This window comes from Chrysoperla carnea, chromosome 2 (genome assembly GCF_905475395.1).
Source record: "Chrysoperla carnea chromosome 2, inChrCarn1.1, whole genome shotgun sequence".
Lineage (NCBI taxonomy): Eukaryota > Metazoa > Arthropoda > Insecta > Neuroptera > Chrysopidae > Chrysoperla > Chrysoperla carnea.
Genome location: NC_058338.1, coordinates 96,608,644 through 96,632,160, shown reverse-complemented (window position 1 = coordinate 96,632,160; position 23,517 = coordinate 96,608,644). Strand labels below are relative to the sequence as shown.

The 23,517-nt window shown below is 28.0% G+C and overlaps 2 protein-coding genes across 2 annotated transcripts; both read left to right on the top strand.

The window, feature by feature from the left end:
* Positions 1-1,428: 1,428 nt before the first annotated feature.
* Positions 1,429-10,335, top strand: LOC123291783 (oocyte zinc finger protein XlCOF15-like). The gene is made up of 4 exons (XM_044872202.1): positions 1,429-1,626; positions 3,179-3,296; positions 8,398-8,622; positions 9,835-10,335. Exons 1-4 carry the CDS (start codon positions 1,429-1,431, stop codon positions 10,014-10,016), a joined length of 723 nt encoding a protein of 240 aa, XP_044728137.1. The 3' UTR covers positions 10,017-10,335.
* A 2,656-nt stretch (positions 10,336-12,991) lies between these two features.
* On the top strand, positions 12,992-18,475 carry LOC123293102 (gastrula zinc finger protein XlCGF49.1-like). Its single transcript, XM_044873817.1, has 4 exons — positions 12,992-13,150; positions 14,985-15,102; positions 16,799-17,023; positions 18,294-18,475. Exons 1-4 carry the CDS (start codon positions 13,013-13,015, stop codon positions 18,473-18,475), a joined length of 663 nt encoding a protein of 220 aa, XP_044729752.1. The 5' UTR covers positions 12,992-13,012.
* The last annotated feature ends 5,042 nt before the right edge of the window (positions 18,476-23,517 follow it).

Here is a 23,517-nt window from a genome sequence, read left to right as displayed (position 1 = left end):
TGCTGAAGCTTGACGCAGAGTTTGAACGTCAAATTGGGTCACGTGGTTAGTTTAAGTTGTGCTCTACTTAGTGTGCTTTCACTTGGGAAAAAATTCAGCTGCGTTACATAGTAAAAAGCTAGACTTACTGTAGCCTTTGATTCTTAGGATTGATTTGACAATACAGTAATTATTATTTGGCTCTGATAAACCCACAATAGGGAATACCCTGGTGGAAAAAATATTTGAAAAAGGAATAAGTCTTAATAAGTCTTAGGAAACTCTGAAAAAGTCTTAGTAACTTTAAAAAAGTATTAAGAACTCTGAATAACTCTGAATTAGACTAGTTCGAAAACGTTGAGAAATTTAAAGTTCCTAAGACTTTCAGAATTTCTTATTCTTCAAATATTTTTTCCACCAGGGTATTCATGAATTTTTTTTCTATTGCTTTAATAAAAGCTCATTCATGTAACAAAGAGTAGACAAAAATTATTTTTCGAATAACTATAAAAACACCAAGCTAAAAGCCATCATAGATTTGTTCATATCTTTAGCAAAACAGAATTTAACATGAAGTTCTTATGGTAAACATAGTATATGACGTCAAATACTAAGTCCGATCTCTCTGTCTAATATGAGTCTAGTTAATAGTTTAAAATGCTTATATCATTCGTATTTCTTGACCGATTTTGATTTTGTTATCACTTGTATGGTATTTTCATATTTTCTTAGGAAATGCGGTAATAAAATTTCATGAATATTACCTATTGATAGTTATATTCAGCAGTCATTATGGATATATAGTTTTTCATTTATCATTATCATTCGTTTTATTAAAAAAGAGGATGTATATCGAGATAACAGATAACGAATTTCGCTACCAATAAAGTTTTTTTGTCACTTGTTTTTAAAATTTGACCTGGACATGACTCTATTTTTTTTGCTAGGCGGAACCAAAATTTGACGCTCAAAGCTAGCGCGTTAAGCTGAGGTTACATCCTTACAGATTTTTTTTTTGGTATATTTTCGTAGATATCCAGTGTTGATTTATTACCCAAAAATATGTGCTTGGAATGTTTAAAATATTTAGAACAATCTTATAAATTTAAAATTCAATATTTATCAACTGAAAAATTATTAAAAGAAATTATCGCAAGCGTACAACCAAATATAAAAGTAGAATGTTCAAATGATAAAGACGATGATTTTAAGAATGAAGATAGTTCTTCGAATATTTACAATTCAGATGAAGATTCTCGGGATGAAACTATTAAAAGTGAATTAATTTCGATGAAGGAAGAATTAAATAAAAATACGAATAAAGAATTAAATGATAATAATAGCAGTACCGTACAAAATTATAAATGCACAGAATGTGAAAAAGTATTTAAATTAAAAGTAGAATTTTATAAACATTATAAATTATCACATTCGAAAATAGTAAAATGTATGTATTGTGATAAAACTTTTGAGATGATTAGAGATGTGAGACGACATTCACCGGAAATAGTTCGATGTAAAATATGTAAAATAGTTTTTGGATGTAAAAGTACTTTAAAAGTTCATGTACTTGGACACAGTACGTTTGAGTGTAACGTATGTGGCAAAACGTGTCAAAGTGTACGAGCATTTAAACTTCATTTGAGAGTAATTATATTATTAATTTTATGTCAGCTGTCTAGTTAACAAGTTCAAATTGGTGAAATATAAAAAATAATGGTCGTAAAAATACGTATGATAATGGTCGTTGAATTCGGAATGATATCTAGAAAAATGTGCCGGAGCATATTTTAGCAGCATAAAAAGTTTTAAAGTTTCAAATGCTTATTCTCTCATTTTTTTTCATCCAGTATCTCAAAATCTCCGTGGACAATAGTGTGCTTAATGCCCTATATACCATTGACTGATAGGATGTCCTTTTTGTCTGGTGGGTGTAGCGAATCACTGGGGATCGTGACGTCTGAGAAAGTTGGTTTTCGATATATATCATATTCCAAATTACTGCCCACTCTGGTGGAAACAATATTTGAAGAAAGAATAAGTCTTAAAAACTCTTAAAAAGTCTTAGAAACTCTGAAAAAGTCTTAGGAACTAATCTAATTCATACTGAATAACTCTGAATTAAACAATCCAAAATCGTTTAGAAATTCAGATTTATTCAGTTCCTCTCTTCTTTAATTAAGATTACTAGACAAGATATTTGTCAATATTTAGTTTTATACGCCTGTATTAAAAACATCAATTATTATCGGGAGACCATGATAAATAAATATCGTGTGCATGATTAAAAGTAAACAAAAAACAAAAAGTAATCAAATTATTTAATGTGATGTAGTCATTCATGTCGCTATTAAAACAATCTCAAAATGACGTACTTTCAGCGTTAAATTAAAATTATAAATATTGGAGATACACTTCCGGGAGTGGAGATTTTTGATTGAAAAATTCCTCCTTTTTAAGAATTACTTTTTAAAATTTTCTAATTATTATTATTTTATGAAATATTGGCGAAAAACGAAATATATTTTTTTTTTTATCTTTAATTGTTTATAGCTTTTGCAAAATTTTATTGTTTGAAAAACGCTTCCTAGCCCAATAAAACGGTAGTTTGAAGTGGAAAGTTTTGGTGTAATTATTTTGATTGGTTTATTCTATGTTTTTTTTGGGTGTTGAACGCGAATCTGAAGTTTTCCAACAAAAATTTGCTCGGAAAATGTGAGAAATCATCAAAAAAACACTAATAATCATTGCGTGGAAACCATACGACGTACGAAAAAATTTTATGAGACATAAATTATAGGAAATTTTCTTTTCTTTATTTTACTACATAAACACTTTTTGCATAAATTGCTTGCTTTGCTTGAAAACCCCTAAAAGACATGATTTTTAGTGCTTTTTTGATGATTTCTCATATTTGCCGAGCAATTTTTTGTTGGACAATTTCAGATTCGTGTTCAGCACCCCAAATAAACATAGAATAAACCAATCAAAACAATTACACCAAAACTTCCCACTTCGACCCCTTTTTGTGCACCGTTTTAGTGGATTATCTGTTACATTTTTCTAGACATCATTCCGAATCTAAGAAGCGATCACACGTATTTTTACGACGATTATTTCTATATTTCATCAATTTGAACTTGTTAACTAGACTACATATGTATGTAAAGTTTTGTAACATACTTTTAATTCGTTTTAGACTCACGACAAACGTTATTTATGTACATATTGTGGAAAACCGTTTGCTGATAGTAATAATTATATTGTTCATGTACGAACGCATACAGGAGAAAAACCATATCAATGCACTCAATGTGGTAAATATTTATTTTCTACTTTGGTGGAAATATTTTCTGCTAATAGTCTAATTTAGTCTTGCAGTGTTCTGAAAAACATTTCTAGAAGAATGAGCAAGTATAAAAAATTCTGAAACACTCTGAAAAAGTTTTTGGACTCTAGTAGAAGGCTTTTTCAGAATTAATCAGAGATTTTATGAAAATTTAGCTAAAGAAAGAGTAAGACCTTTTCGGAATTATTCAGAGTAAAATTTAAAACATTTCAGACTTTCGAAAAAAATAATAACTGTAGGTTTTATCATATTTAATACTTATCGTAAGGAATGTAAAAAATTGTCAGGAGGAGTGCTATGAGTAAAAAAAATTTATTTATTTTGCTCTTGCTCTTTAGTTATTTAATATAAACTGCTGTATGATCATTTCTGGTTTACATACTGATGAGATATATTGAAATTCGTCTGAAAGAAAATATAACATAAGATTACAATGAAAAACAATTTAAATGCAAAGGCTTTCAACCTTATACATAATGCTAAAATGTATATTCTATTGTATGTTGTCTGTTGAATGAAATGTAACTTGTATACACTGGTACAGCTAATAACTGAATCTGAATATCTGATAAAATTGTCTTGTGAAATTTATTTATGTATCATATAAACTTATCTTTCACTGTGATTTTTGTGTAAAGTCATCCAAGAGTGATAATGATCAAATTAAGAACGCAATATTACAAATGGAAAATAAACTAGACAAAATGGCAGAAGTTTTATCAAAAACTCCAGACGAAATTGATATCATTGAAGCAGCAGTTGCAGAGATAAATGATCGATCAAAAAGAGGCAAAAATATTATATTGTATAATGTTGAAGAATCATCATCTTCGTCTGTTGCTGATAGAATTGCTGATGACAATAGTAAGGTGCGCAAATTAATAGAAGAAACATCATCTAGTACAACGATTGAAGAATTCAAAGTAATCAGACTCGGCAAAACTGATACAAATAAAACGAGGCCACTAAAATTGATCCTATCGTCGGAGTCTCTTGTACATACTTTACTACGTGATATCAAAATATATTCCAGCTCTAATCCTCATTTTAAAATCAGTGCATCACGGGATAGGACTCCGCAAGAGAGAGCATACCTAAACAAAGTTCGAACCCTTTTAAAAAACCGAATCGATTCAGGTGAAAAGAACTTAACAATTAAATATGTGCGTGGAATTCCTCAAGTTGTGAAGCAAAAAAACTAATTTCTGGGCAGCTTACTGTTTATTATCAAAACGTTAGAGGACTGAGATCCAAAGTTACCCAATTTAGCAATAATATTCTTATTTCTGATTATGATGGGATAATAGCTAGCGAGACTAATCTCAATAATTCTATTTTAGATAGTGAATTTAATTTTTCTAAGTTTTACAATGTATATCGTAAAGATCGTGATATATTAACTAGTCATAAAAAGTGCGGCGGGGGTGTATTAATTGCTATTAAAAAGAAATTTATTTCGTTCAGTTTAACCACAAAAAATGAAAATGTTGAACAATTATTTATCAAAGTTGTCTGCAATAAACAAAGTATACTCCTAGGTGCTGTATACATTCCTCCATCGTCAGGGTTGGGTTCTTATACCTCGCATTGCGAATCTATTAAAGAAATTCTAAGAAATGATTCAAAATTCAGCCAAATATTAATTGTAGGTGACTATAATTTGCCGGGCATATCATGGTCAAACGAAGCTATCCCCAATCATACTTGTAATTCTCAGGTAATAGTTGATAGTTTTTCATTTTTTCATCTGTATCAACGTAATTTTATAACTAACTCTTTTAATGATTCTCTTGACCTCTTATTTTCATCTACTGATGATTTATCTGTTACTCGAGCTGAACCTTTGCTTGTTGAGGATAGCTACCACCCTGCAATTTCATGTAGTTTAGATATAACTTTCGATGTTTCCACAATGAATAAAAGTTGCCACCTTTTAGATTATAAAAATTGTAATTATAATGATTTATCTCTAGCCATTAATAGTATTGATTGGACTGATGTGTTTGATGATTTATCAGTGAATTCAGCTTTTGATAGTTTCTATGACTGCCTGATGGATAACGTAAGACAATTCACTCCTGTTAAGAAACTTTATAATAAGACCTATCCTGATTGGTTTTCTAGGGAACTTAAATTAGCTATTTCAAATAAAAAAATATACCATAAGCTTTACAAACAAACCAATTCAATTCGTTATTATGATCTCTTTACTGAAGCTAGAAAAGCCTGTAAATTATTGGTAAAACAACACCATAACTCTTATATTGATTTAGTACAACAATCTATTCCTCAAAATATAAGTTACTTTTGGAATTTTGTTAATAAACTCAAAAAATCAGGAGGAATACCAAATCATATGTATTTAGATAATGTAACTGCCGATGATCGTCAAGGTATAGTCAACTTGTTCGCAGCTAATTTCTCTTCTGTTTATGAAACTGCAGCAAATACAAATCCGAATTTCAGTTACCCATCATCTGTTAATATTAACTCATGCTATATATCTCCAGAAATTATTTATAAAAAGCTAAATTCTTTAGATGTGAATAAGAAGTCAGGTCCTGATAATATCGCTCCTCTGTTATTACTAAGAAATCTTGCTGAAATCTTAGTCAATCCTCTTACATACCTTTTCAACTATTCTCTTGCAACTGGTGTGTTTCCTGACTGCTTAAAAATAAGTAGAGTTGTACCACTTTATAAATCTGGCAATAAATCTGACGTTCGTAACTATCGCCCAATCACAATTCAATCTACAATTGCGAAAATCTTTGAAAGTTGCGTGTTGGATTTTATTACTCCATTTTTCAAAAATATTATAATCTCGGAACAGCATGGTTTTACTCAAGGACGCTCAACTAATACAAACCTCTTAATATTTCAAAACGAAGTTCTTAATGCATTTGAAAGAGGCAATCAATTGGACGTCATTTACACGGATTTTAGTAAAGCGTTTGACAAAGTAAACCATAATATCCTTATTTCCAAACTCCAAGCCTATGGTTTCTCCGGCCCATTATTGGACTGGACATCCAGTTATTTAAGTGGAAGACGGCAATTCGTTAATTTGGAATCTTCTTCTTCTTCTTTTATCTATTTAGCAACTTCAGGAATACCCCAAGGTTCACATCTTGGACCGTTCCTTTTTTTGTTATATATTAACGATATCAAACCATTCTTACAACGTTGCTCCTTTCTGTTATTCGCAGACGATCTTAAATTATTTTTGCCTATTTCCTCTGATAATGACTGTGCAATTCTTCAAAACTGCATTAATCAATTAGATAACTGGTGCGAAATTAATCAATTATATTTGAATTACTCCAAATGTTCCATCGTTAGTTATTATAAAAACAAATCCCCAATTTTCAATCCCTACACAATTAATAGTCACACACTGGCTCGGTATGAGAAGGTGCGAGATCTAGGTGTAATTATGAGTCATGATTTTTCCTTTGCTCATTATATCGATACCACCTGTAAAAAGGCGCATCGAATGCTAGGCTTTATTTTTAGAACTTCTTCTAACTTTACAGACATGAACGTTTTACTTACCTTGTATCTTGCATTAGTTCGTCCTATCTTAGAATATGGTACATTAGTTTGGTCCCCGCACTATGAATGCTACATCGACAGAATTGAAAGCGTACAAAGAAAATTTTTGAGAATGATTGGTTTCAGACTTGGCTATACATTTGACGACCATAATTATGAGGAGTTGTACAGTAGATTTTCAATTGATTTGTTGAGTAAAAGACGAGATACAGCTGATATGGTATTTCTATATAAATTACTTAACAATACAATAGACAGTTCCTACCTCTTAAATTTAATTAATTTAAATGTTCCTAATGTGAACTTAAGAAAAAATCAATTATTTAATATTCCATTTGCCAAAAGTAATTATTTATTTCACAAACCAATTAATAGAATAATGCGTAATGCCAATAACTTCTGTGATTCCATTGATTTTTTTCAGCAAAATTTATATACATTTAAGAGAAGTATACAAAATAATAATTCTTAGCCATAGCACTAAAATTCATTGCTTTAATGTATAAGTTTTCACTTTCTTTTATTTTATATATACAAATTTTTTTTGTTCTTTTAAATTATATTTTATAACAATTTTTATTGTATTTATTGTAGATATTTATATCATTTTTTTTAAAATTATTGTATTTATTTTATTCCTAAATTTATTGTATTTCTATATTTTATATTTTAATTATTTTTATTTATGTACATACTAATTATACTTGTAAAGGGTTAGCTGCCCGTTTATAATAAATAAATAAATAAATAAATATAGCACAGCAGTCCGTAAGCGTAGATTAGTAAAATGGAAAATTAAAAGTGTAATGTATGATGATGTATGTGAAATGTGAATGATTTTGCTATATACAGAATAAGATTGAAAAGTATGCCTTTGTATTTAAATTGTTTTTCATTGTAATCTAATGTTATAAATTCTTTCAGGCGCCTTTCAATATATCTCATCAGTATGTAAACCAGAAATGACCAAGCAACCGTTTATATTAAATAACTAAGGAGCAAGAGCAAAATAAATCTGTAAATAAAATATAAAAATGTATAAAATACGAATTTTTTTTACTCATAACCCTCCTGCTGATAAGTTTTTATATTACTTACGAGAATTATTAAATATGATAAAACCTACAGTTATTATTTTTTCGAAAGTCTGCAATGTTTTAGATTTAACTCATTAATTCTGAAACTTATGAAATTCTTAACTTATTAATTCTGAAAAAGTCTTAATCTTACTTTAGCTAAATTTTCATAAAATGTCTGATTAATTCTGAAAAAGTCTTCTAGTAGAGTCCAAAAACTTATAAAAATTTAGTCTTAATAAATTTTACATAGATCTTTTAAGACGTTTTCAGAGTGTTTTAGAATTTTTTAGACTTACTCATCCTTCTAGAATTGTTTTTTCAGAACACTGCAAGACTAAATTAGGCTAATGGCAGAAAATATTGCCACCAGGATACTTGAAGATTAAACTTTACGAACAACCAAAAACTATAATCAACAATATCATATTTTTTTAGATGCAAGGTTTAATTGTAGTACTGGGTTACAAAGACATTCTGCAAAGCATTCTAACGTAAGAAATTTTGAATGTGATGTTTGTAAAAATAAATTTAAAAGCAAAGCTCAACTAGGAAATCATAGACGTATTCAGCATGTAGATGGGAAAACCTATTCTTGTGAAATTTGTAACAAACAGTTTAAAAGAAAAGACACTTTACGTGAACATCAGAAGATTCATACAGGTAAAATTAATACTCTAGTCGAATTAATTCTATTAGATAAATAAGTACTGTACGCACACATACACCACATTTACGCGAAATTTACTTTCTCGGTTTTTATGTAGTGTATATTTGAAATAAATGATTCTGCTAGGATATAGTTACAACTTTATATCGAATGAAATTGTATAAAAAACATTTTAGTCGTAGGAAAGTGAATAAGGTCGTGTTTAATAATTTTACCACAATTATATTATTTTAGTAACGTTTCAACTTTTTATTAGATCTTCATCATCAAACATCTAAAATCAATAAAGCTTTTGTCCTAAATTAAAAAAATTAGTTTATACGTTACATTGGTAATCTGATTTACACCAAAATAGTATTAATAAAAAAAAAAATTATTTGCATTATGTATTTTGCATTTTTAAAAACCAATTCAAATTTACTTCGAAAATAATCGTTTTCGATTCGAGTATCATGGCGTCTTGAATGACATCACGACTTGGCATACAAGCGTTTTTGTGAATGCAAGTTTAAGCTTTTGTATAAGACCCAATTGACCTATGTTGCTCATTTACGAACGCGACCTCACTTTTTACGTCCTCAGCACGCTATAAAAATTTTAACTAGATGATATCTCTTTTCGTTTTTGAGTAATCGTGATGACAGACGGACAGACAGACAATGGGAAATGGACTAATTAGGTGATTCTATGAACACCTATACCAAAATTTTGTTCGTAACATCAATATTTTTAAGCGTTACAGTATTGGGACTAAACTTTATATACCTTTATATATTTCATAACATGGTATAAAAATGGCTAAAAACATGTCAAAAACATCTTACTACTCCCAGACTGGTAAAAATTTCTTAATTGTTATTTTTTATAACTTTTAAAAAAAAAAAAAGAATAATTTTTCCAAAACACCTGCTTTGACAAAATTTGTCTGTCTGAGAATTTTTGTTAATTAACTTCAGGCAGACCTTTTGTTATAAATTATGTGCTTTTTTCTGTTATGGGCTCTTATACTAATTAGCACGTGTTTTGTTAATTTTAGATGCTTGATGAAGATCTAATAAAAACATTGAAACGTTGCTAAAATAATAATTGTGGTATAATTATTAAACACGATCTTGCCCACTTTCCTACGAATAAGTTTATATTATTACAATAGTATGGACGCGAATTGATGACATTGATGTATAAAAATTGTTTTAATATTTTAGGCGAACGAAATTGTATTTGCACATACTGTAATAAAGCATTTTTTAAACCTTATAAATTAAAAATGCATTTACGAACGCATACAGGGGAAAAACCTTTTTCTTGTACTAAATGTGGAAAAATGTTTAATCAGAAATTTATACTTAACAGTCATATGAAAACTCATTCAGAAGTGCTTAAATAACTTTAATATGTATATATCTTTAAAATTTCCTTTATGATTATATCTGGAAAGTATAAATACAATAGAGATTCCATGTAGATACGCCTGAAGTCAATTAAAGACAGGAGATGCAACTAAAGGGCGAATTCAATTAATTAAATGAAAATAGTGTTGTATCAAGAGAATCGGTGATTCATTTCCTCAGGAATTTTTGGATAATCCCTGGTGGAAATATTTTCTGCCAAAAGTCCAATTTAGCCTTGTAGTGTTCTGAAAAACAATAATAGAAGAATTTGAGTAAGTCTAAAAATTTCTGAAACATTCTGAAAAGTATGAAAAGATCTATGTAAACTTATTAATCAGTTTGAAGACTGCATTTTTACTTACTTTTATTTTGAGTTTTTGGACTTTTCTAGAAGATTTTTTCAGAATTAATCAGAAATTTCGTGAATATTTAAGCTAAAGTAAGAGTAAGACTTTTCAGAATTAATTAGTAAAATTTAAAACATTTCAGATTTTCGAAAAATTAATTCCTCTAGGTTTTATCATATTAAATACTTCTCTAAGAAATATAAAAACTTGCCAGGAAATTATTTAGAGTTTCTTTGACGTAGTTATTCGCTCTGAAGAGAAACCAGAGTGACTGTTTATTTGTTTCATAAATATATGAACTACAGTCATATAATATATACAAAGTCATTTAACTTCTGACAAATCCAATCTTAATGAAAATGTTTTATTTAAATTATTAAACACTAGACAGCGCCACATATGTCGATTCCAAATAGCGATGCTAGTAGAAAATTTAAAATAAATAAACAAATTTTAATTTTATATAAATTCTATTTATTAGTATGTACTACCAAAATCCTATTACAAATTCAATTAATTCTATTTATATTTTCATTAAATTAGTAAATAATTTTAATTAATTGATAATAATATTTGTTGAAATATATACATGACTTCAACATACCTCATGTGCGAGGAATAACATATTTAATTTCGCTTTCACGCTTAAACTAGCGAATGGTTTTTAATGAATCTGTACAGCAATATAGCATCAGAATAACACCTGAACTATAATTTATAAAGATATATTTGAAAAAAATAAAAAAATTTAATTTAATTTGACATTTGACATTACCATAAATTACAGATTTCAGTAAAAGTAGTCATTTGACAATGTCATAAATTACAGATTTCTGTAAAAATAGTCAATATAAAATATTTCACGGCCATCTATACATTTAAAAAAATAGAAAACCATACATATATTTTACCTGCGTAAAACAACCCTTACCATTATTTCGAGTGTTATAGAAAAGGGATAAGTGAGAGCAATCTTTATCAATCTTTACTTTTAAACCCAGCGAAGCGGGTGGGTACCACTCTAGTATAAACTAATATTGAGAACTTTAAGAACCATAATTTCGAAAATGTAATTGCGCTTAACTTTTTTGTCAAAATTTGAGCATTATAGTCCTTTATGTACTCAATATTAGTTTATATTAAATGTATGGTTATTCGCACATGAAGTATTTCAGGTCAGAGGCGTCATGTTTATATATATTATGAACTATATCTTATCTGGTTTCTCTTCAAAGCGAATAAATAATTCAGAAAAACTCTCTCTACCTAATAATTTCCTGGCAAGTTTTTATATTTCTTACGAGAAGTATAAAATAAAATCATGTATATATATGATAAAACCTACGATCTTTTCAAACTTTTTCAAACTGTTTCAGACTTTTTTAGACTTACTGTTTCTTCTAGAATTGTTTTTCAGAACACTGTAAGACTAAATTAGACTATTGGTAGAAAATATTTCCACCAGGGGTGTTACTCAAATCACTATTCCTTTTAATAGTTTTTATTTACTTTCAAATGATTGACTTTTCAAATTAAAGTTATGTTTTTTTTTTTTAATATATATTTTAAATGTTAGAATAAAATGTAAATAATTCATAAAAATAAAATGTGTTTTTCTTTACGATTTTTTTTTTCATGTTAACCAATTAGAAAATTTGTTGAAATTACAGTAAGACATTTTTTTATAATGAAAGCATTGAATAAAACGATTTAATAAAGGAAAATCTCAAATTTCAATGGAAAAAATATTTTTTATTAGAAAGTTTCTACATTAGTGAAGCGGTTTTATATTCATATGGGTTAAACAACCATTCTTGTTTACAAATTTAAAGAAATTGTTTATAACGATGGATGATAAAGTTATTGGGGTGAATGATTTCGAATATGTTTGTAGAATTTGTTTGGGCAAAAAAGAAAACATGATTTCAATGTTTGAAAGTTCTTTACTTCCAAATTTAATAAACACAATAAAAACATACAGAGAAATGTTAGAAGAATGTGCTTCAGTACATGTACGTTACAAATATATCAGTTTACTTTGTTTACATTTTATACAAATTAAAACGATTAGAAATAGATAGTTCTCCATGACGTCAATTGTTATTAGTTTTAACTATTTTGTCTAATTTTAAAATTTGAAACTTTTAATTATTAAGTTAAGTTGTATAATTTCGTAGATATCCACTGATGATTTATTACCAAAAAATATCTGCTTGGAATGTTTAAAATATTTAGAACAATCTTATAAATTTAAAATTCAATATTTATCAACTGAAAAATTATTAGAAGAAATTATCTCAAGCACGCAACCAAATATAAAAGTAGAAGTTTCAATTGAAGAAGATGATGATTTTAAGGATGAAGATGTTTCATTTAATTTTCATAATTCACGAGAATCATCTCCAAATGAAGTTATTAAAAAAGAATTAATTTCTGTTAAGGAAGAATTAAATAAAAATATAAATAAAGAATTAAATGATAGCAGTACGGTACAAAATTATAAATGCACAGAATGTGAAAAAGTATTTAAATTAAAAGTAGAATTTTATAAACATTTTAAATTATCACATTCCAAAATAGTAAAATGTATGTATTGTGATAAAACTTTTGAAATGATAAAAAATGTGAAGCGACATTCACCGGAAATGGTTCGTTGTAAAATATGCAAAAAAGATTGTGGATGTAAAACTAGTTTAAGAGTTCATATACTGGGACACACAACGTGTAACGTATGTGGCAAAACATGTAAAAGTGTACAAGCTTGTAATCTTCACATAAAAAGAGTAAGTATAACAATATTGATACAATATATTTAAAGAGCTCTTTAAATTAGTTGGATGGTTACGATTTACGAATCGTTTCTACAGTGTGTCGCATTTAAGATGAAGACAGTTGAAGTTGAAAATTATTTATTAATATCGTCAGTTTACAATGTTGAATTACAATACGTCCTAGAATCTATAGTTCCTAGCCTAAGTTTACCTACAAAATAGACCTTTTTCATGAAAAATTGAAATGCTTTTTTTTAATTTTTTAATGAAAATATAGGTCGAGTAGAACCTGTAACTAGAAAATTACGCATTTTTAACAATAAAAAAACTACGAAAAAAATTGTTAAAAAGTCACGATATTTGAAATAATTTAAAACGTTTTTTATTGGCTAGTAGCCTGTGATGCCAATTAGTTATTGTAATTACATATTTTCAAACACTGTTTTGACATAGTTTGCATTTTTATTTATTGAATAAATCGTTTATTTTCAATTTTACACGAAAAATGGTCAGTATCAAATTTGATTTTATTTGAAATTCAATATCCTACAATTTTGGTTCATATCAATTTTTTCTAGGATCGATATTTTTCGATTTAGACCCGAAAAAAGTGGTCGTGAATTCTTGTTTGTTGCGTAACTCGTTTATTTTTAATTTTATACGAAAAATGATAATTTCCCAAGTTATTTGAAATTCAATTTCGTACAGTTTTATTTCTTATCAATTTTTTCCTAGGATCGATATTTTTCGATTTAGACCCGAAAAAAGGTGGTCGTGAATATTTGTTTGTTGCATAACTCGTTTATTTTTAATTTTACACTTTTTTTCGGGTCTAAATCGAAAAATATCTATCCTAGGAAAAATTGATAAGAACCAAATTTGTAGGAAATTAAATTTCAAATAATTTTGATACTAACCATTTTTCGTGTAAAATTGAAAATAAACGAGTTATCAATAAACAATAATACAAACTATGTCAAAACAGTGTTTGAAAATATGTAATTCTTATTAATCGACGTCACAGCCTCCATTGGTATAAGTTCGTGAGTTTCCGGATCGTTTTCACCAATTTGAATTTTAATGATTTTCATTGTTTGTTTCCTCGGTCATATGGCTCTAAAAATAATCGGAGAATAAGAAATTGGCCCATTTATTAAGACATTTACTTTCATTTAAAAAAAAATGTGGAAAAGGTCTATAAATACATCGAAATATATAAACATTGTACATCGTTTCTTAAATGGAAAAATCTTATATAAAAAATCATTGATTTCTACAATTAACCTAAATTGGACGGATAATCCGTCCCTAAAACTAGATCTTAAAGAAAAATATATACAATTTTGATTAAACCGAATCAGTTGTAATCTTTCGTTATTTATAGGAATATCGATTTGAAATTTTATCATACCAAAATAATGAAAAAATTAAAAATTCGAATTTTGTCAAGAAAATCGGAATATGGATATAAAAAAATATTCTAACCAACTTTTTCTAATAATATTTTTTCGATATCTCTAACCATCTCTGGTGCTAGACAAAATTTTAAGAATCGGCCCCATTTGCCATTTGTAGTAGGTTGTGTTTAAAATTATTATTTTGGGAAGTATCTTAAAAAATGTGACCCATATTCCTTTAAATAACGAAAATATAAGAGTGTATTTATCTTAAATGCAACACACTGTATAATAAAAATATTTTTCATATTTACCATAATCTATTAGCTTAGAAGAAGGAAAATACTTGGACGATATATAAGAGGTTATGGGTTCGAGTCCAGATTTATATATTTTATATCGACTAGTGATAAGAAATGTATAGCTTATAAACTTTTAATTTGTTTTAGACTCACGATAAACGTTATTTATGTACATATTGTGGAAAAGCGTTTGCCATTAGTACGAATTACATTATTCATGTACGAACTCATACAGGAGAGAGACCATATCACTGTACTCAATGTGGTAAATATTTATTTTTAATTTAAGGGTTGTTATGAAACTCCATGAGGGTGCTATTGCCCCTCTCACTTAGTCCCATACAAAATTTATAGAACAAAATATCTGCTGCCAACTTTAAATAATCAAATTTTTTACATTTTAATTTGAAGAAAATTTTTGTCTTTTTATTTCCGAAGAAAATAGAGCGAATTTCCTCATGAAATAGAGCGAAAATCCGCAGGAAATAGAGCTATTGCTTTTGTACCGAAGAAAAAAAGGTATTTGGTTTTTCGCCAATATTTCATGAAATATTTTTATTTAAGAAATTTAAAAAAAGATTCTTAAAGAGGGGGAAATTTCCAATAAAATATATAATTTAAATTTAATTTAATTTAAGGCTGAAAATAGGTCTTTTTTATTCATTTTCATTTTAATTTTTAGATTGTTTTTATATTGTCAAAAACGAGTATCTCATACAATAATTTTTATTAAGTATTAAATATTAATTTAAAAATTTGAAAAATTAACTTTAAATAAATTTCCAACGATAATAAATTCTTTAAAGTGTTCAGAATACACCGTAATAGATTCAAATTTTTTAATTAATACTTAATATGAAAAAAAAAAATTTTAGTATGAGATACCCCTGGTGGAAGTCTTAATAAGTCTTAGGAAACTCTGAAAAAGTCTTAGAAACTTTAAAAAAGTATTAAGAACTCTGAATAACTCTGAATTAGACAAGTCCGAAAACGTTGAGAAATTCAAAGATCCTAAGACTTTTTCAGAATTTTTTATTCTTTCTTCAAATATTTTTTCCACCAGGGACTCGTTTTTGAATAATATAAAAACAATCTAAAATTGACGCAATAAGACTTATTTTCAGCGTTAAATAAAAATTATAAATAATCGAGATAGACTTTCGGAAGTGGGAAATTTCCCCTTCTTTAAAAAACCTTTTTTTTTTTAAATTTCTTAAATATTAATATTTTATGAAATACTAGCTATGAACTACCCGCTTTGCTGGGCAACATCCCCACTTGCACTCCCTCCACATTTCCTTGCGTGGGATAACAGTTTTGTAATGTACACGTCATGCTCTTTTATTTGATACCCCACTTAGGTATATTTGTAAATATTCGATAATTCCTTCCCACTTTCTCGCTACAGCTTTCTACCCTCCGAAGGTTAAAAGTAGATAAAAACAATAGATCTTTGAAGCTGGTTGTATATCGTGTCAATATTTGAGCTTAATCGATGCACAACTTTTTTATTTTTTGAAGCATATCCCTTTCAACCCCCTTTTCAACCCCTTACTCTACTATAATATGGATGTATTATACATAAAAACCTTCCTCTTGAATCACTCTATCTATTAAAAAGAAGTAGTGATTGTCGAAAAACGAAATACCTTTTTTTCTTCACCTTTAATTGTTTATAACTTTCGCAATTTTTTATGTACTGAAAAATGGTTCTGGCACAATTTTCTAGACATCATTTCGAATCCAACTACCTATCACACATATTTTTATGATTATTATTTCTATATTTCGCCAATTTGAACTTGTTAACCTGACTGGCTATACTTTTCTTATTATATGAAGTTGACTGTAAATTTTTGGAAAGTTAGCCATTAAATAGTATTATTTCATAACAATCTTACAGATTAAAATTTACGATAAAATAAGAACTACAATCAATTGGAATTAAAATTTGGTTTTAGATGCAAGATTTAAATGCATTTCTGGATTACAAAGGCATTACACAGCACATTCAAACGAAAGAAAATTTGAATGTGATGTTTGTAAAAATAAATTTAAAAGTAAAGATCAATTAGAATATCACAGACGTATTCAACATCTAGATAGCAAAAAACATTCTTGTGATATTTGTAATAAAGAATTTAAAAGAAAAGATTATTTACGTGAACATGAAAAAATTCATACAGGTAAAATTCATATCCTAGCGGAATCATTTCTATATCTTACATTTATGTCGTATTGAAACCGTATTTAAATAAATATATCGAAACTACGCAGTATTTTCCAATTATTTTATGGTATTTACTTGGCTTTTACCACAGTCATATATATAAATATATATATATTAGTTAGTGATGGGACGAATGTTGAAATTTGTACATTGGCAAATGAGAATGTTTATTCCCAATATTCGTGAATGCAAATGTAAACATTCAAATGAAGTGCTCACAAATTCTAATGTATTAACTTAATTAACCTATATATTATTTCTCCACCATGTTTTTATACCATGTATATATGAAATATACATAGTATTATAAGTTTAGTCCCAAGTTTGTAACGCCTAAAAATATTGATGCTACAAAAAAAAAATTGGTATAGGTGTTCATAAAATCACCTAATTAATCCATTTCCGGTTGTCCGTCCGTCCGTCTGTGGTCACGATTACTCAAAAACGAAAAGAGATATCAAGCTGAAATTTTTACAGCGTGCTTAGGACGTAAAAAGTGAGGTCAAGTTCGTAAATGAGCAACATGGGTCAATTGGGTCATGGGTCCGTAGTACCCATCTTGTAAACCGTTAGAGATAGAATAAAAGTTTAAATGTAAAAAATGTTCCTTACAAAAAAATAAACAACTTTTGTTTGAAACATTTTTTTGTAAACATCACTGTTTACCCACGAGGGCGTTAATTAGGTACAAATTTTATAGTATGTATTAATATAGGAATATCAAAGTGAATATCTTTTGTTATTTACATGACGTCAAAAAAAACAAACGATTGCGCATCAACACTTGCGCATTATATGAGAATATCAGTTAAATATGTCAGATATGTATGTATGTGAAATGTGATGTTATCAACACTGCCTATACATGGTATTTCAACAATTAACTCAGTCAATTGTTTGTTTTCACTTGTTTTCTAATAAGTTGCTAGAGAAGGATAGAGAAGTTCACATCAAATACAAATTAATAAGAGTAAGATAAAAATCTAAGCTAGTTGTTAAAAAACGATAGAGAAGTTCATATCAAAAACTTTTTGCTACACAAGCGCCATTCTGGTCAATTTTAGAACTGCTATTTGCTTTTTTCTGCTGGAAACTTTTTTATTTAAACCTCCATTTAAGATGATTCTCCTTATTTCTACCCTCCATAGTTCGAAATAAGTGATTCTGTTAGTTGATAGTTATATAATAAAAGGAATTCTATTAAAATTTTTGTTTTTTAATTTTAGGAGAATTAAATCACGTTTGTCAGTACTGTAATAAAGCATTTATTAAAAGTTATAAACTAAGAATGCATCTACGAACGCATACAGGAGAAAAACCGTTTACTTGTACTAAATGTGGAAAAAAGTTTAATCAAAAATTTATACTTAACAGTCATATGAAAACTCATTCAGAAGTGCTTGAATAACTCTAAAATAAAGTTTAATGAAGTGATTATACCTGGAAAATAACTCAAACATTCCTAAGTAAAAATTATTAAATACAACAGAAATGGCACAAGGATGATTTTGGTGGCAGAGATTAATAATGAAGCAAATAAAGCTACGGTGTGATATTGTAACAAGTGGTGAGAGAATCTCAAAAGCTTCTAACACGAAGAATGGATGAGATTTGAAATATCACTGTTTTATAGTTCTTAATAATGAGTTTTAAAGCTACGTACACTTTAGTATTTATATCAAATTTCTAGTCAAATAACTAAACTCTTTTGTTTTACATTTAAAACTGTTTTTAGTGTAGTTAGATTGATATATCCCGAAGATGATCCAAATATACCAAAAGGGTTTTTGGTTCTTGCGTTGTAAAACTTTCGCTGTCACCAGTCAATGAATTGTTTACACTCGATAATTGACATCAAGCGACTCTAAGTCAATAATAGATGATTCTTTCACTTGATGTTGTTTTTCGTTATACGTAGATCGTATGATAGTTTTCTTCATGGGTAGAATTAATAATGATTTTGGTGTTCGTTGTAGATTTAGTTATTTCACTTTTAATAAGTCGATGAAAATTATAAGACTTTGAATAAATTTTAATTTGATGAATTTTGTTATTTTGAATATTATTTACAATAATAATTTTAGTAACAAAAATAATATGTATATCGAACACTTTGAGGATTTAACAATTGAATCAATACTTGAACTAAACGTAACTTAACGTCAGACTAAGAGTTGAACAAAGAATGATTTTTGGCTTGTTGGATGTTGTTATTTATAGTGTTTTTAGACAAAGGTTTCCTTTGTTCTTAATTTTGTTTGGTAATAACTATTATCAACATCCTGTTGTCCTAAAGTTTGGCTATTTCTGTGAATTGAATTTTGATAACTTAATTAATTACTGACCTTTTATGCATATTCTTGGAATTACATTTTAGATAACTTTTATTTTTAATAATAATTTTATTGTCATACGTGTGACCTTGAAAGAAATAATTATTTAATACTTATGTGTGGACATATAATAATTAACTGATAATATAATATTTTGCTTAGTTATTATTTAGTAAAATGAGTCCTATTGTCTATGGGTTATACAACACCCCGACCGTTAAAAGGAGACACTCAGGTTCGAGTGGTTTCTAGTTCTTCTAAATCGACTTCATCATTATGTTTATGGATGACTCTTGATCCTCGTCCTCAAGAAACTAACGTCTGACAGACTTTAATGCATGTGATATATCCCGGAGATGTTCCAATATACCAAAATGTTTTTGGTTCTTGTGTTGCAGTTTCGCTGTCACCAGTCAATGAATTGTTTACACTCGACAATTGACATCGAGCGACTCTAAGTCAATAATGGATGGTTCTTCCACTTGATGTTGATAGTTTTCTTCTTGGATAAAGTTGATGATAACTTTAGTGTTCGTTGTATTTGTATTTACTTCACTTTTAATGCGTTGTTGAAAATAATAAGATTTTGAATAATTTTTAAATTAATTAATTTTATTAAGTTGAATATTTTTATTATTTACAAAATAATAGATTGAACACTTTAACAATTGAATCAATACTTGAACGTAACTTAGCGTCAGACTAAGAGTTGAACAAAGAGTTAACAAAGAGTGGTTTTTGGCTTGTTTGGATGCTGGTATTTATACTGTTTTTAGACAAAGGTTTCCTTTGTCTTTAAATTTTGTTTAGTATAACTATTAGTAATAACGATTCCTGTGTAATCACAGGAATCAACATCCTGTGATTACACGTACAATATTTTCTAATTTCGAAGAATAGTCATAACGATTATCAATTTCTGTGTATTGAATTTTGATAGCTTGATTTCCTGCCTTATTTTATGTCTATTCTTGGAATTACATTTTAGATAATTCTATTTTGGACAATAATTTTTATTGCTTATATTTTAAACAATTTTTATTTATAATAATTTTTATTGTTTATATTTTAAACAATTTTTATTTTGAATAATAATTTTATTATCATACGTGTTAAAAGAAATAATTACTTAATACATTATATTATTTAAGTGTGGGTAGTCCACATATAATAATTAATTTGATAAGATAATATTTTGCTTAATAAGTAACTGATAAGATAATATTTTGCTTGATTTGCTTAATTAATTAATTTAATACAATGAGCCTTATTGTCTATGGCTTATACAACACCCCGACCGTTAAAAGGAGACACTCAGGTTCGAGTGGTTCCTAGTTCTTCCAAATCGAGTTCATCATCATGTGTATGGATGACTCTTGATCCACGCCCGCAAGAGACTAATGTCTGGCAGACTTTAATACAAGGACTGGTGCAACTTTTTTTGCTTCTAAACATCCTTCTTAGTAATCGGCAAGTGCCCAGCCATTTCATTATATTTATACTGATAACTGCTATAATTATTACACCTAGTAATTTTAATATTATAGAGATTGTATTTGATCCTTGATGCACTAAAAATGGTTCCTTTAGGTGTGCGTCTAATATTTGTTTTTGATCTTTTAGTTTCTTCAATGTGATGTCCAAATTGTCGAAGTTTAGATTATCCAAATCTATTGTTTGAAGTTTAATATTGTCAGATTCCGTTTCTTTTTCGATACACTCATCTGGGGTTCCTAATGTAGATATTACATAAGAAATGTTTAATTTTTCGACAGGTTCAATTCCTGCAGTTAGTATGACCATAGGACTTATTGCTATGCAATTTGTTTTTATTTTTAAAGTCCCTATTCCATTTAAGGAAATTATATCTGTTAAAACTTCATTACATTTTATCTGCATTACCAAAGGTTCCGTAAGAACATATAGCCAAGTTTGTTTGTTTAGTTTTTCCCAAATATTTGTTTTAGCATTAATTGTGTTAAATTGGCATTCTTTGTCAATACCTTTTTCGAAAAATAGTAATTCTTCGCATCTATTGGCGGTAGCTGTGTAGAATGGTAAATTTTCCAAGATTACATATGTAGTTTCCAATTGAATTATATCTTGATTCAATTCTTTTATAAGACTATATTGGTTTGTTTCCATTTCTAATAGAAAATAATTATATTCAGAATCTATATATGAGAATACGTGTTCCTTCGTAGGTATTGGTAAATTATTAACGGTGTATAATTGGTATTATTGATTGCATGTTGGAATGTCTAATATTACATTCGGTTTGTCATTTTGGATGAAAGCTCTAGGCTTGAATTATTCGTAGAAATTCATTATGTTTTTGGGGCTGATCGGTAACTTTTAAGATTTTGCAATTTGGTATAATTTTTCTTTGAATTGTAACGGTGGTAAGATATTGTAGTTGACGGTTCCATATTGGATAAGATTGTAGTCATTTAAGTAATTTGAAACCATTTCATCTAAATCATCCATTGAGTCTCTGAGGTAGTTCGTTTGTTCCAATGCGTTTGTTGAATTTTTATTTGATTTATCTTCTTTGTGTTCGTATTTAATTGGTTATTGATTTTTATCAAATTGTTGTCGAGATTTTCTGTAGCGGCATAATATCAGCTTGATTCTTCAAAATTATATCTTCGGTTTTCTTGTTATTAATTAGATCATGTAATGATTCGTCGTAAAATTTAGTGTCGTCGGCATTCGGCGTTCCAAATATCCATTTGATGGGATATGATAATCCATCGAGTATTTTGTTTAACGTTATGTGTTCAGATAATATAGATAGTTTCTTGTAGATTTTTGTAAGTAGATATAACAGATTTGCGTGTTCCTTTTTACAGTAATCTATTTGCTTATTATAATTAATCACTTTGGCACATATCATTTAATTTTCCAACGTGACGATTTATATTTTTATAATAGTTGTATAATATCGTCATATTATATGTTAATAATATAGAGATTTTCTTAGTACATACTTCGGCATTTTCTAGGTGTTTGAAGAGTAATCCTCATCCTTTAGCGATCTTTTTCGTTTCATAATTTGGTTCCGATGCAGTAACGGTTTGTAACAATATAGCGAATAATATTATTTTAAATTTCATCTGGAACAATATATTTTCTGAGTAAATTTAAATGGTATTCTTTTGTTGTAGTTGATGATATTTGTAGGGTAGCATTATTTTCGGTAATTTTTAATACTTTATACAGGCCATTGTTTTGCCTATTGAGTTTGCTTTGTCTTCCCTTAAAATTTATTGTTACAAAATCTCCTACTTTAATTTTGCTTGTTTTAATTTTATTGTTGATGAAATAAAGTATTAATACAGTTTTAAGTTTAATTAAAGTATTATTATATTTTATTAAATAAATTATTATTCCAAATACATAATGACATGATGTTTACAGATCAACTTACAATACCAGACTCTATTCTATGCCGGTTGCAATGACTCAGTAACACACACACACTTACTCTCATATTACAAAATAATTACATCACACTAGTGCCATCTATGAGATTGCAATTGTACTTTTAACACTCTCCCTCAATTGCAAATTCATTTACAAATTTTATTTTCTACACTAACCAAACCCAAATTATCAATTACATATTTTAAAAAATCTTTTTTAACAGGTTTTGTTAACATATCGGCTAATTGCTGTGTTGTTTTTATATATTGTAATTCTAATACTCCCTCTTCTACCTTTTGTTTCACAAAATTATACTTAATGTCTATATGTTTTAATCTTTTCTGATCAGGATTCTTAGCAGTTAATATTGTACTCTTATTATCTTCATATATTAATACATTTGAAATGTTCACATTTAAATCATTTAACATTTTTAATATCCAGCAACCTTCAACTGTTGCTTCACAAAGAGAAATATATTCTGATTCAGTGGAACTTAGAGCAACCGTACTTTGTTTTTTTGATTTCCACATTATTGAATTATTATACAATTTAAATATATAACCTGACGTTGATTTTCTGTCATCATTACCTCCCCAATTAGCATCTGCATACCCTATTAATGTTCTAATATTATCACAAAATGAAAACTTCAACCCCAAATGAGTCGTTCCCTTCACATACCGTAATA

Coding starts and splice junctions, on each gene's coding strand:
- LOC123293102 (XM_044873817.1), top strand. CDS start 13,013: ATGGTTCGTTGTAAAATATGCAAAAAAGATTGTGGATGTAAAACTAGT. Junction 13,151..14,984: donor GTAATCTTCACATAAAAAGA/GTAAGTATAACA, acceptor AATTTGTTTTAG/ACTCACGATAAACGTTATTT. Junction 17,024..18,293: donor ACATGAAAAAATTCATACAG/GTAAAATTCATA, acceptor TTTTAATTTTAG/GAGAATTAAATCACGTTTGT.
- LOC123291783 (XM_044872202.1), top strand. CDS start 1,429: ATGTATTGTGATAAAACTTTTGAGATGATTAGAGATGTGAGACGACAT. Junction 3,297..8,397: donor ATATCAATGCACTCAATGTG/GTAAATATTTAT, acceptor ATATTTTTTTAG/ATGCAAGGTTTAATTGTAGT. Junction 8,623..9,834: donor ACATCAGAAGATTCATACAG/GTAAAATTAATA, acceptor TTAATATTTTAG/GCGAACGAAATTGTATTTGC.